At 44.3% G+C, this 13938-nt stretch overlaps 2 protein-coding genes across 2 annotated transcripts in view; one reads left to right on the forward strand and one right to left on the reverse strand.

Annotated features, from left to right (window-relative positions):
* Positions 1-11049, forward strand: part of GNAZ (G protein subunit alpha z) — a 124357-nt gene extending 113308 nt beyond the window's left edge. The window contains exon 3 of the mRNA XM_044275495.1: positions 8407-11049. Within this exon, the coding sequence (XP_044131430.1) occupies positions 8407-8751 (345 nt within the window). The 3' untranslated portion in view covers positions 8752-11049. The remainder of the gene's footprint in view (positions 1-8406) is intronic.
* RSPH14 (radial spoke head 14 homolog) overlaps positions 1-13938 on the reverse strand; it is a 213975-nt gene that overhangs the window by 165662 nt on the left and 34375 nt on the right. The gene's annotated exons all lie outside the window — the stretch shown is intronic.

Raw genomic sequence — 13938 nt, forward strand, 5'->3', positions numbered from 1 at the left:
ATGTTTGGTACCCAAACCCGAACTTCTTCACAGAAGTTCGGGCTTGGGATTGATGTTCTGAAGATTGTATTATTTTCCCTTATAACATGGTTATAAGGGAAAATAATAGCATTCTGACTACAGAATACATAGTATAATAGTGCTGGAAGGGTTAAAAAAATAAAAAAGTTAACTCACCTTATCCTCTTGTTCGCGTAGTTCGTTCCCGGTCTGTAGTTTGCTAGCTGTGGGCTTGGGCTTGCTCCATGGTGATGGAGCATGTGATCTGACGTCATCAAAGGTCCTTTAGCCCAAGCCCACAGCTAGCAAACTACAGACCGGGAACGAACTACGCGAACAAGAGGATAAGGTGAGTTAACTTTTTTATTTTTTTAACCCTTCCAGCACTATTATACTATGTATTCTGTAGTCAGAATGCTATTATTTTCCCTTATAACCATGTTATAAGGGAAAATAATACAGTGAATAGACTGTCACCTAGAACCCATGCGTGAAAATCGCACCGCATCCGCACTTGCTTGCGGATGCTTGCGATTTTCACGCACCCCCATTCACTTCTATGGGGCCTGCGTTGCGTGGATTATCGCACCGCAACGCACAAAGAGGAGCATGCTGCGATTTTCACGCAACGCATAAGTGATGCGTGAAAATCACTGCTCATGTGAACAGCCCCATAGAAATGAATGGGTCAGGATTCAGTGCGGGTGCAATGCGTTCAACTCACGCATCGCACCCGCGCGGAATACTCGCCCGTGTGAAAGGGGCCTAATTCTCCCCATTCAGAACACGTACCATACACGCTCGGCCAAGCTGGTTGTGCATGTGTGGTTGGGAGGAAGGACCTGCCAGCTCGGTCGGAAGCTACAGTATCTCAAGTGTATGGCTAGCTTTGGAGGCAAAGATGGACATTATTAAGTGACTCTCCCCATTGCAGAGTATCACTGGATGTCATACTGTATTACTAGGCACTTTGGGAGATGTTGGCCTTATTAGTTATCACGCAGCTCATGTACGTTGGAGATGCCAGCATGCGCTGGACTTATACATTCTGTCATTATAGACATGCGCTCAGAAGGGTCTGTCAAGTGCCCATGGTGCCTGTCACGGATCCAGCACTGCATTGTGCTTTCCATAACTAACAGAAACCATGATTGTAGATGTGAACAGAGCCTAAGAAAGGAATTTAAAATGCTTGACAGAAAAGGGAACTTTCAAAGCTTCCATTTACCTGTATGAGGAATGCTTGTCCCAGCGGTATTCTATATACAGAGTAATTAGCTTGCGGACAATGTCATAGGAGGGCTGCATCAGCACCCCACATCAACCAACTTAGAGAGCGTGACCACAGTAAATCCAATTACTCTATATGAGCTCCTGCCAAAAGCACAGCATTAAAAGTGCAACTAGGAAAACATCACGTATCCCCTCGCTGCATATTGCTGACTTTCCCTTCCCCCGTCCCTCGCTCCATTCTGTCTCTTTCCCCAGGCCTCCACAGCTCACTTGCTTCCCGTTAATTATTTTGGTACATGGCTAATAAAATTTTTACATTGTGACCCATGTGTGATATTCCACTGGGAACACTGGAGACTCATGTTCCTACCATGGGGTCCTGTAGCTGTCCCCATAGTTACCACCAACATGGCTGTTTAAGCGAGCGCCTGTATCCTGTTGCTTTGTGTGCAGGCTAACCACACGAGGGGTTGGTTGGTACTGACTGCAGATCTATAAAGTGTGCCGACAAATCAAGACGTATGACATGAAATAACCGCTACACTATAAGGGCTCGTTCACACGAACATGTGAAGCCCCTGCCGTGGACCACAAATTGCGGTCCTCAATGCACGGGCACCGTCCGTAGGTCAGGCGCATGGGGATCGAAGACCCATTCACTTGGGGATCGAAGACCCATTCTCCGGATTTGCGGACCCATTGAAATGAATGGGTCCGCATCCGTGATGCGGAATGGCCACAGAACGGTGCCCGTGTATTGCGGATCCGCAAATGTAGTCCGCAATACAGCAACGGGCATCACACGTTCGTGTGAACGATCCCTAAGGCTGATTAATCCTTTTGTTGCTTGAAATACAGAAGAAAAAGGGCTGCACGATTATTTGGCGATTAAATTGTTAATATTTTTCATTAAGGATAATCTCATTATATACAATTTAATTTTTGTGCCTATTTCCGAAAACGACTGACTTTTAGAAATCCTGCTGCACGTAGCTAAGCACCATCCACGCTCTGTCCTACACAAATTGTAATAGAAATGACAAACAAGAATACATTACACGCATGGCGTTTCTATCCGACTGATCACTCATCTGTTGCCAATGGCTCGGAGCCACGCAAAGAATATTAGTAATGATTCTTGGAACAAAGTCTGTTAAAAACCACATTGTTTGAAGGAGTGGTCCAAGAGGGGACATTTTTCAGAAAGGGCTCAAACTGGGGTAAAATAAAAGAAGGGCTACTGCCCTCATCGTTCCCAGCTGCTTAGCAGGTGACCACTGGTCTCTATTTCCTTGACATACAGGAAGTGCCTGGAGGTGTCTGCTCAGCCAATCACAGTCCACAGTGAAGACCCCTCAGCCAGTGATTGGCAGAGCAGGTATTTCCTGTATGTCAAGATAGGACCAGGAAGTAGAGACCATTGGAGCGGAGAAGTGTCAGAAGCATATAGGGGATAAGTGTGAGAGATCAGCCCTTCTTTCTTGAGCCTTTTTTAAAGTATCACCTCCCTTCCCAGAGAACCCCTTTAAGGGAAACCTTTTATGCTGCATGACATATCTGCACCCCATTAATGGTAACCCTAATTTGTCATTTTAACTTCACCAAAGAGTAGGTGATAAGTTTCTGATCAGTAGGGGTCAAACTGCTGCGGCTCTCACTAATCATGAAAATTGGATGCCTGTCCCCCCCGCAAATGGGGGAGCAGTCATGTATGCATGCTGCTGCTCCAAAGTCTATGGGAATGATGGGGCTGTCCACGACTGATTTAAAATGCCCACCAGCAACCTGTCCTAGAATGTGAGGAGGACAGGTTGCCTCCACTTGCAGAGCTGCCTAGGAGGGAGGGGAGGGCTCAGTAAACATTATACTCTGGCACTTGTATATACTACATATTGTCAGGCTGCTCAGCCATGATGGCATATCATAGGCAGGATCACATCATTACCATCTATTGTAGAGCAGTGTAGTGTGTAGTGAGGCCCCCTCATCCCTCTAGCCAGCTCTGCAAGTGGTGGCAACCAGTCCTGCTCACATACTAGGACAGGTTGCTGGTGCCATTTTGAATCACTGCCAGAGAACCCCTTTAATGGCTTTTCTCATGCCAGACATTTATAGTATATTGACTAAATATGCCCAAAAATTTCTGACCTCCACCCAATGGGAAAAGTGCCCAAGGTTTGTGGTTTGTCACTTACTCATTATAACCCATAACTCTTAGGGCTTATGCACATGACCGTTGTTGTTTTGTGGTCTGTTTTTGACGGATCCGTTGTTCCGTATCTGAGGTTTTTTTTTCCTCTGATTTAAGTCCCCTTACATTCTGTTATTCCACAAAACATATCCGTATAGTTTCCATATTGCGGATCGGAAACGGAAACAGTAACTTATTAATCACCAAACACATGAGCAATATAGGCTGGGCATAGCATTCCGCAAAATACGAATTAAATACGGATGTGTTCCATGTGTGTTCCGTATTTTTTGCAGACCCATTGACTTGAATAGGGCCTCGGACCGTGATTTGCAGACAATAATAGGACATGCACTACTTTATTGTGGAACGCAAATACGGAAAACGGAATGCACGCAGAGTACCTTCCGTTGTTTTTGTGGAACCATTGAAGTGAATGGTTCCGCATATGGTCCGCAAAAAAATGGAAGCGGAAAGAAAATACATTTGTGTGCATGAGCCCTTATTCTCAGGAATGGTGAGTGGTCTTACTCCCACCAAATTCAGTGTGTCATAAACATCTATTATGGGGGAAAGAAAACTCTAAAATGAGGGGAACAAAGTAGATGAATTAATACAGATTGATAAAATGTTTGGTTTACATTGTTAGATGAATATGCAGAAGCTACTAAGCTACATCAGGTTTTTGGGTCTACCCTTTATCCAACATTTTAAGGCCTCATGCACATGGCCGTTGTTTGCCTGTGCCCATGCTCCGGTCCGCAATGCACAGGCACCGACTATGTGCCCCACGTATGCGGACCTATTCTCCTGAATGGGTTCCATGATCTGCATCCAACTAATCCACGCTTGAAATACGCCTAATATAGGCGTATTTCAGGTTAATAAGTGACCCCTAAATGCCATTAAATGAATTTTTATAATATACTTTTTTTTTCTGTTTTACTTACAAAATAGGCACCAGAAGTTCAGGTGTCTATAGCACTTTGGAATCCGTATATGTCAGCGCTGTTCGGATTCCACTGCGGGGGCCGCAGTGACTGCTGTACTGGCAGGAGCACACCTTGCTGCCCCTGCATGTGCCCGTAAAGCCTGGCATAGCACATCCAATGGGGCAGATTTATCAAGCCTTTGTGACTATATTGGGTGAAGTATACAGGGCTTGATTAACAATTTCTGTTTTTTTGTGTTTTAGCTGGCGCCACCTTCACCAACAAGACAAGTGCCCGTATTAAAAAAACAAAAAAACACTATTAAATAGATTTAGTAAAACTGTGCACAAGACGTGTACTAGTTTTGCATGTTTAGTAATCTCATATGTAAAACACAGTTTATTGTAAAAAACATATCAGAATATAATTTCTGGCTTAGTGAGGCGTATTGGTGCCATATGCATGCTAATCCTTCATACCATGTCTGTTAGCTTAATTAGAATTGTGGTGGCTGCAATGTTACCTGAGGGGATCCTTGACATTACTTGAATCAGGCTGCGTGCAGACAGTGGTCTCCGTCACCTGCGGCATACTCTCGCTTCTCAGTGCTATTGGCTTGTTAATTATCTAGCTGTAGCATGAAACCACCTGGTCACCGGTGACAAGGACGAGGGCAGAGGAGCATGCAAAATGGCATTTCAGCCCATGTCTATGGACTCTAAAGGCTGTTTCACACGAGCGGATGCCGTGCGTGGCATCCGCTCCGTGAAAGAGTGCCAAGACCCGATGCAGACTGCAGAGGCACGGAGCAGTAACATGACTGATAATGCTCCGTGCCTCTCTGTGATCTCTTTACTACGAAATCACGGTGACAACTTTATCTCACTGTGATTTCGTAGTAAAACGATCACAGAGAGGCACGGAGCATTATCAGTCATGTTACTGCTCCGTGCCTCTGCAGTCTGCATTGGGTCTTGGCTGTCATTCACACAGCGGATGTCACGCACGGCATCCGCTCGTGTGAAACAGCCCTAACCCTGGGTTCACACCTGAGCGTTTCTGAGACGCGCGTTTTACGCGCGTATTTGTCGCATTTTTTGCAATAGTAAACGCGCGTTTGACGCGCGTTTGTGTGATTGACTGCAGTGTTGTCCAATGAGTCTATGGCCAAAACGCGCGACAAACGCCCAAAAAAAAGCTCAAGAACTTGTTTATGCTTCAGGCATTTTACAGCGCGTTCAAACGCGCTGTAAAACGCTCAAGTGTGGACCAGGGCCATAGGGAAGCATTGGTTTTCACGTGTTGAGCGTTTTACAGCGCGTTTGAACGCGCTGTAAAACGCTCAGGTGTGAACTTAGAGTAAAAGCTTAACTGATTAGAATGAACCAATTCCGTATGAGACCGATCCAGTGGTTCCATTCATACCAGACACTTTATACCGCATCCATTCCATACTTTTGGTCAACCCCAAGCAATCACTTGGCTGTTTCTAAATGTCCTATAGATTTATTTCGCGCAGCAGTGCTCATGCTCAGTTACCACTCCATACAACCCCTTCCTGCTGCAAACATGCCCCATAGGAAGGGGACTGGAGTTCTCCATTGTAGCAACGCCCCCCCCCATGCCAATTTCTTAACCTAACCCCTTTGCCACAATGAAATCGCTCATTGCACATGGCTCTTCCTCTGTCCCCCTCTTACTCCCACCATGTGCTGCCTGAGGCGATCGCCTCACCCGGCCTCATTGGTGGTGCTCCCCTGCAGGTGGGGGTTCCCAGCTTGGACATTTATGGCAAAGCCACAGGCTAAACCATAAATGTCCAATAGGTACGGGTCTTAAAGGCAGGTTCTGGATCTATCTTGAGAAAAAGGGGGTCCCTGTGTTGCGTTTCCTGTTACTTGAAGGGTGACCATTGGATTTTTTTTATATGTGGTCAGATGTTACTTATGGGATTCACTACAGACAAACAATTTTTCCATGTTTTTTTGCATTGTTTTTGTGTGGGGCGTGCACTAAGTATGGCGTTTTCCCATCTATCTCAAGAAATGAGGCCGTGGCGTCTGTGACCAGAGGTGAATGGAGAGAGCTGAGCTTGCACGGCCACCTCTCTAGTCACAGCGGCTTGGAGACTGGGATCAGGGCTCCCTTTCTTGTGTGGGTCTCAGATGTGGGATATGGCTATACATGTCTGAGATGGAAATACCCCTTTAATATTCTATTTAGCTGTATTTATATCGGTTTTATGAACATGGCTGACAGCCAGTATGGCCAGCAGTCTCCACAGGAGTTGTCATCTGAGCTTTATCAACCTAATTACCTCAGCATATCTATCTAATTATGTAGTAATATAATTTATCACTGCATAACTAGGAAGATTTCCCTTTCAGTGGCCTAGGAAACAATAGTGATAACCTATGTGTGAACTTTTTACTTTGTAAAGGGAGTCTGTCACCAGGAGATTCGCTGATAAACAAGGCACCATGGGGGAGATTTATTAAACTGGTGTAAAGTAGAACTGGCTTAGTTGCCCATAGCAACCAATCCAATTCCACCTTTCATTTTCCACAGGAGCTATGAAAAATGAATGGTGGAATCTGATTGGATGCTATGGGCAACTAAGCCAGTTCTACTTTACACCAGTTTGATAAAGCTCAGCTGAATGTAATGATACCTTTCACATAGCGATCTGCTGCTTCAACCTGGAGAGAAAGTACTTTTGAGTCATATGCAAATGAGCAGTAAGGTGCATCAGGGGCGGTCCCAAACCACTGTGTGCACCTTTGCCCTTCTTGCGTCTTCTGCCAGCCTCTCCTTCTTGGTTGACAAAGACAGACAAGCCCCAAAAACATTGGTGTATTCTAGGCCGAACCAACTGAGAACTGTGTTTGGCCAATGGCCTAGTCAAGCTGGGATGGCTAACCTCCGGCACTCCAGCTTTAGTAAAACTACAACTCAAGATGTACACTTGCTCAGCTGTTCTCAGAACTCCACGGAAATTAATGGAGCATGCTGAGAGTCGTAGTTTCACCACAGCTGGAGTGTCTGAGTTTAGCCATCGCTGTAAGGCCCCTTTCACACAAGCAAGTTTTCTGCGTGGGTGCAATGCGTGACGTGAACGCATAGCACCCGCACTGAATCCTGACCCATTTATTAAAAAAAAAAAAATCATGCATCAGTTGTGAGTTGAGTGGAAAACGCAGCATGTTCTATATTCTGCGTTTTTTTTAACGCAGCTCTGGCCCCATAGAAGTGAATGGGGCTTCAGTGAAATACGCATTGCCCCCGGAAGCAGGTGCGGGTGTGATGCGTTTTTTACTGATGGTTGCTAGGAGATGTTGTTTGTAAACCTTCAGTTTTTTATCACGTATCAAAGCGCATTGCACCCACGCGGAAAAAAATTAACAGAACCCAATTGCAGACAAAACTGACTGAACTGGCTTGCAAACTGGTGTGAGTTTCGCTGAACGCACTTTGAACGCATCCGGAGCCAATCCGTCACGCTCGTGTGAAAGAGTCCTAAGGGTGGGGAGTTTACAACTTTCCCTTGACAGATGATGACGGGGTGGAAGAATTGGAAGAAGTGAATATATTCTCCAGATCCTATTGTTCTCCAGGAAATAAGCCCCCAGAAATGTCTGTCAGCGGCTTTCTCCTCTCTCTCCATTGCATGAACCTACATGAACCGAACATGTAGGTTTATGGGGGAGTCAGGAGACTCGAACATGAATGTGTATGGGGGACTTAACAGAAAGCAGCTCCTTTATCAATGTAAACTTCAAGTAAATATTCTGTAATTTTAGTCTACGTATGTGACAGTATTCTCATATACTCTGTGGTTGACAAAAGACAACTCAGGACTGCTGTCCATTCTGGTCATCTACTGGCTGAACCTCACCAGGTATCACATACTGTATGTTGTGAGGGTACTACTGGCACTGCCTTCTAATTTCACTTAGTTTGGAAAAGGGATTTCATAAAACAATGTTTGGAAGATTTCTTAATACATATCATGCGTATAATTTATAGCTAACCCTGTTTTCTTTTTTACAGAGCCGCATGGCAGAAAGTCTTCGCCTGTTTGATTCCATCTGCAACAACAATTGGTTTATCAACACTTCTCTAATCCTCTTTCTCAACAAGAAGGACCTCTTAGCTGAGAAGATCCGACGCATCCCACTCACCGTCTGCTTTCCCGACTATAAGGGACAGAATACGTATGAGGAAGCGGCTGTCTATATCCAGCGGCAGTTTGAGGACTTGAATCGCAACAAGGAGACCAAGGAGATTTATTCACACTTCACCTGCGCTACGGACACCAGCAACATTCAGTTTGTGTTTGACGCAGTGACAGATGTTATTATCCAGAACAATCTCAAATACATTGGACTGTGCTAAGTGTTTCTCCTGGAGCCTGCACAGAAAATAGGGCACGTTCTTATCCCTGAGACCACATGCCAGGGGGTTAAAGTAAACACTAAGCAAGGGGTGAGACTAGGCCCAGTCTAGGCCCTACGCACAGCACTGAACGTCCAGAGTGAATCCCTCACCCACACAAACTTGATGGGTGACTTGGATTTTTCTGGTGCCAGACCAGGAAAATAATGTGTTTTATTTGCTCCCTGTATCAAGTATGTGTGGCGTGCGTGTGTTGTGTGTGGATCTACTAGTGTTTGACTGGTGCCTGATGTGGTAAACCTGTGAAGAGCTCCTTTTGAGAGAGGGTTACTGGTCACTGATGGGAATCTAAGGTCTGTCAGGTAAGACTTGTCACAATAGTCACTCTGTTCTGTCAGAAAAAAATGCTTTATTGCCAGCACAGAACAAACAATCAAGAATTATTCCAGCTATGCCTGGCACCTACTATATGTGCCAAAGCTACACAGGGTTATACAGTATATTTTAATATATATTTAAAATTGTACATATGCAACTTTTTAGCTGCAGTACAATTTTTTTTTTCCCTTTGGTGAAAATATGGCTGCAGCTGCTTCAGAACTTCCTATAAATCAAGGTATCAATAGCGTGTCTCATTCATGTAGACTTATTCCACGCGAAGATGGAACTACATAAAAGCAAAATGAGAATCAACTACATTCCCAAAATGATGTACAATTCTTCTCTGTGGTTTCAAGCTATCCTCCCGGGCCTGCTACTCATGCTTCATACAATCCTGAGAAGAAAGCTGGAGAACAGCAGCCATTGTTTTGGGCCTTTTTTTTATGATTTTATTTTCTTTTTTACACAACAGATTACTGGCTAGATTTGTCTTTATCTCAGTTGTATAGAATGTCAAAGGTGTTCCATGGATACTACCGTCAGGCAGGTGAAACATCTCTGGATTTACAGGTGGCACACGTTGCTGTGTGCTATAAAGCTGATTTTGACTCCTCATACCATATAAATATCATTTTGCCAGAATGTTCTGGTTTCTTGTTTGTAGTACACAAGTACTACATCATAGAACGATTATGTAAAGCATACCAACATGCCTGTGCTTGCTACTTAAACAGCAGAATCGGGTCGAAGTTTGGCCTTCAGCTGGTTCAGGTCTGGATTGCTCCTCACTGTAGACAGCAATGCTGTTGCTGTACCATGAAGACCTTCTACTGTCTTCACTTTCTATTGTTGCCTTCAGTGCGGTAAATGGGCCTCAATATCCTGTTTTGCAGCTGCTCACTGTTGCATCTGAACAACAGTAGTGAGAATACAAAGTTTGATCTTTATGAAGACATTTATTGAAAGTTCCTGAACCCATATATTCTAGACTACGCATCTGAATCTGCACTATAAGAGCCTGTCCAGCGCCCTTTTGTTTATATGACACAACCAGCTCCTCCACCACAAGTGAAGCAGAAGTGGCTCTGAACAGGCTCTGGCAGCAGATTGTTCACGCAAATACAACTGTTGAGAATTTTTGTTTTCTGCGATGTCCCGTGCTGCTTTTGACAGACAAAAAAAGTGGGACATTTTTAGGACATTTTAAAGAAGCGCTCAACTATTTTTGTTTGTTATGAAACAAAAAAAAAGTATAAAAAAAAATGCAAAAACACTGGAACATATAATAACACTGGCTATTTATTTGCAAAAAAACCCGTACAAAACATTGAAAAGAAACTTTAAGCCTATGAGTATTCACACTAAGACTTTCTGTGGTAATATAGACCTTGTGGCGAGACCTGGCTTTACTTTCCCCTTAAACTGGAGCAGTGCGTTCTTAAAGAAGCGTCAGTGGAGCAATATGAACAATAACTTCACATTTTGCTTTTTACATGGTTTTTGGGAGCTAAAAGTGTAACATGGTGCGATATTCCATAGGCCCACCATAAGGATACAAAGTTTTCTCTATTTTCTGGCAGTAGGGCTGCTGATTCTGGATGTCTGTGTGAAGTCTGTGTGTAAATAAGTTGAGACCACGTAAAGCACATCCACTTAGTATGTAAATTCCTCTCCTTTGAGCTTCATGTGTAACTCAAGTCACACAGCGTCCTCCCGAAAACACACAACCCCTATCAAAAGTGTATGACTCCTCTGCCAAGGGCTTATATCCTCAGGGTCCATGAGGCCTGCAACACGCTGTATGTACCCGTTACCTGGTGGTGGCCAGAGTGCCTTGCAGGCTTCTTTGCCCCTGAAGATCAATGACACTACAGTTTCTCTACTGGTGAAAGGGAAATAAAGATTCTGAATGGTTAACATGGTGTTTCATTCTTTTTGGACTTGATGGCTAATCTGTACCTTTTTCATGTTAGGTTTTATTACCCCTGGCAAATTTTGACTTAGTTACTTTTATTCAACCAGCAAGTAATTTTTTGACTGGAAATGACAGTGTCTCCCAAAAGATAATAAGACAATGTACAAGAGGCATTATTGTGGGGACATTTCTCAGCTTTTATTTACATTTGAGCAAGAAGTGTCCAGTCCAAAATTATTCATACCCTTCTCCATAATCAATAGAAAAGCCTTTACTGGCTATTACAACAATCAAATGCTTCCTATAATTGCAGACCAGCTTTTTGCATGTCTCCACTGGTATTTCTGCCCATTCATCTTTAGCAATGAGCTCCAAATCTTTCCGGTTGGAGGGTCTTCTTGCCATCACCCTGATCTTTAGCTCCCTCTACAGATTATCAATTGGATTCAAGTCTGGACTCTGGCTGTTCCACTCCAAAACATTAATGTTGTTGTCTGATAACCATTTCTTCACCACTTTTGCTGTGTGTTTTGGGTCATTGTCATGCTGAAATGTCCACCAGTGCCCAAGGCCAAGTTTCTCTGCAGACTGCCTGATGTTGTCGTTGAGAATCCTCATGTATTGCCCTTTTTTCATGGTGCCGTTTACTGTGATTAGGTTCCCACCACCATGTTTGACAGTGGGGATGGTGTTCTTTGGGTTGAAGGCTTCTCCTTTTTTACACCAAATGAAGGAAACATCATTGTGACCAAACAATTACATTTTTGCTTCATCTGACCATAACACAGAAGACCAGAAGCCTTCTTCTTTGTCCAGATGAGCTTTTGCAAAGGCCAAGCGAGCTTTTGTGTGCCTTATCTGGAGAAGTGGCGTCCTCCTTGGTCTGTATCCGTGGAACCCAGCAGTGTGCGTTGGAATGTCTGCCTTGAGACATTGCCACCAGCAGAGCCCAGATTCACCAGGATGGCCTTGGTGGTGATCCTTGGATTATTTTTCACCTCTCTAACTATTAAGGCCTTTTGGCCAGCACAGGTGTCACTTTCGGCTTCCGACCACGTCCTCTGAGATTTTCCACAGTGCGGAACATCTTGTATTTTTTGCTTAAATGTAAATAAAAGCTGAGAAATATTTGTTTTTCCACAATAATGCCTCTTGTACATCGTCTTATTATCTTTTCGGAGACACCTATGTAATTTCCCGTCAAAAATTACTTGCTGGTTGAATAAAAGTAACTTTAAGTCAAAATTTGCCAGGGGTCTGAATAATTATGGGCAGCACTGTATATACTACCCTGGTGCATACCAAAAGTACCTCCTTTTGGTATATGTTGGGTCAGTGAAGCTCTATGGATACATTCAACGCACAAGCTTTCCCTGTGCAAACCATACAGGTGGTGTTCAAACGTGATGTGCCCAGACCCCTAACTGCTCCCATCACTGTCTACAAAGGCTTAGAGGGATCAATGCTTGGCACTGCTGTATGCAAAGGCCCTATTCCTTACCTGACAAACTGCATGGTGAATTTCTTATAACAATAGATATTGAGATATGGAGTCTGGGAGAAGACCCGCTCAGCAAATTACTCTAATCAGATTTGCAGCATTGCATATAACCTATATCTCATCAGGGGCCTAGCCTGGTGACAGATCCTCTTTAATTACATTTACAGCAAAGCATGTTTCAGGTAAAAACTAAAAACATTCATTAATGTGCTACTAGGCTTATTGCACACGAACGTGTGCGCTTCGTGGCCGTATTGCAGATCTGCAATACACGGGCACCGGTCCGTGTGCATTCCGCATCACGGATGCGGGCCCATTCACTTCAATGGGTCTGCAAATCCGGAGATGCAGAATGGTGCGGAACGGAACCCTACAGATGCACTACGGAGTGCTTCCGTGGGGTTTCGTCCAGTACTCCCGTCCCGCAAACAGATAGAACATGCCTATCTTTTTGCGGAACGGCCGGATCGCGGACCCATTAAAGTGAATAGGTCTGCTGCGGCTGCCCCACAGTGGGTGTTCATGCATTGCGGCCCGCAGCACGGCCACAGGGCACACAGCTTCCTGGGCAAGAGGCCTTACTCTACAGGCAAAAATAGAGAATTCAGATTTTGCCCACATAGAATCATTGGACCTCTAAAATCTTACCTGCTTCTTCCATTACTCTAACTACTGCAAGGAGTGGTCTAATGACCAGTTGAATCAATACTATCCCTGCTGTCCTATGTATCATAGGGAGTGTTTCTTTGTATAGATAGCATTTTGCATGTCCTCTCATTACAGGATAATCCTTTACTCATTAAGGATAATCCTTAAATCTGCTACTCATATCTTTGGCAAATTAAATCAAATCCAGCCATCCTGTCACTTGATTCAGCTGGTCACCCTATATGGGTTTTCCATCATAAGCATTCAGGCTCCTGGATCCACTGGATATGTCCTCAATGTCTGATCAGTGGGAACTGCTGGGACCCCCACCAGTGCATAGGACAGGCATGTCCAAACTGCGGCCCTCCAGCTGTTGCAAAACTACAACTCCCAGCATGCCCTAATAGCTGTAAGCTATCCAGGCATGCTGGGAGTTGTAGTTTTGCAACAGCTGGAGGGCCACAGTTTGGACATGCCTGGCATAGGATATAAGGCCCGTGCTGCTTTGTAAGGCACTGGGGTTCCTTTTGCTCTCCAACCTGTAGGTTCTTCAGAATTGAAACAATTGCAACTTTTGTACTTATTATTAGGTTGATGGTAAGTGTAATACACTGGGCCTCAAGTATAAAGGACCGCATAGCTTAGAACATCTTTGGAGGACCATCAGCCTATTGATGTCAACTGCGACTGTGTAATTCTTTATTTCATCCGTGGTGGCAGAGCAGGAGAACACTATTATTGG

This window comes from Bufo gargarizans, chromosome 1 (assembly GCF_014858855.1).
Source record: "Bufo gargarizans isolate SCDJY-AF-19 chromosome 1, ASM1485885v1, whole genome shotgun sequence".
NCBI classification, from domain to species: Eukaryota; Metazoa; Chordata; class Amphibia; order Anura; family Bufonidae; genus Bufo; species Bufo gargarizans.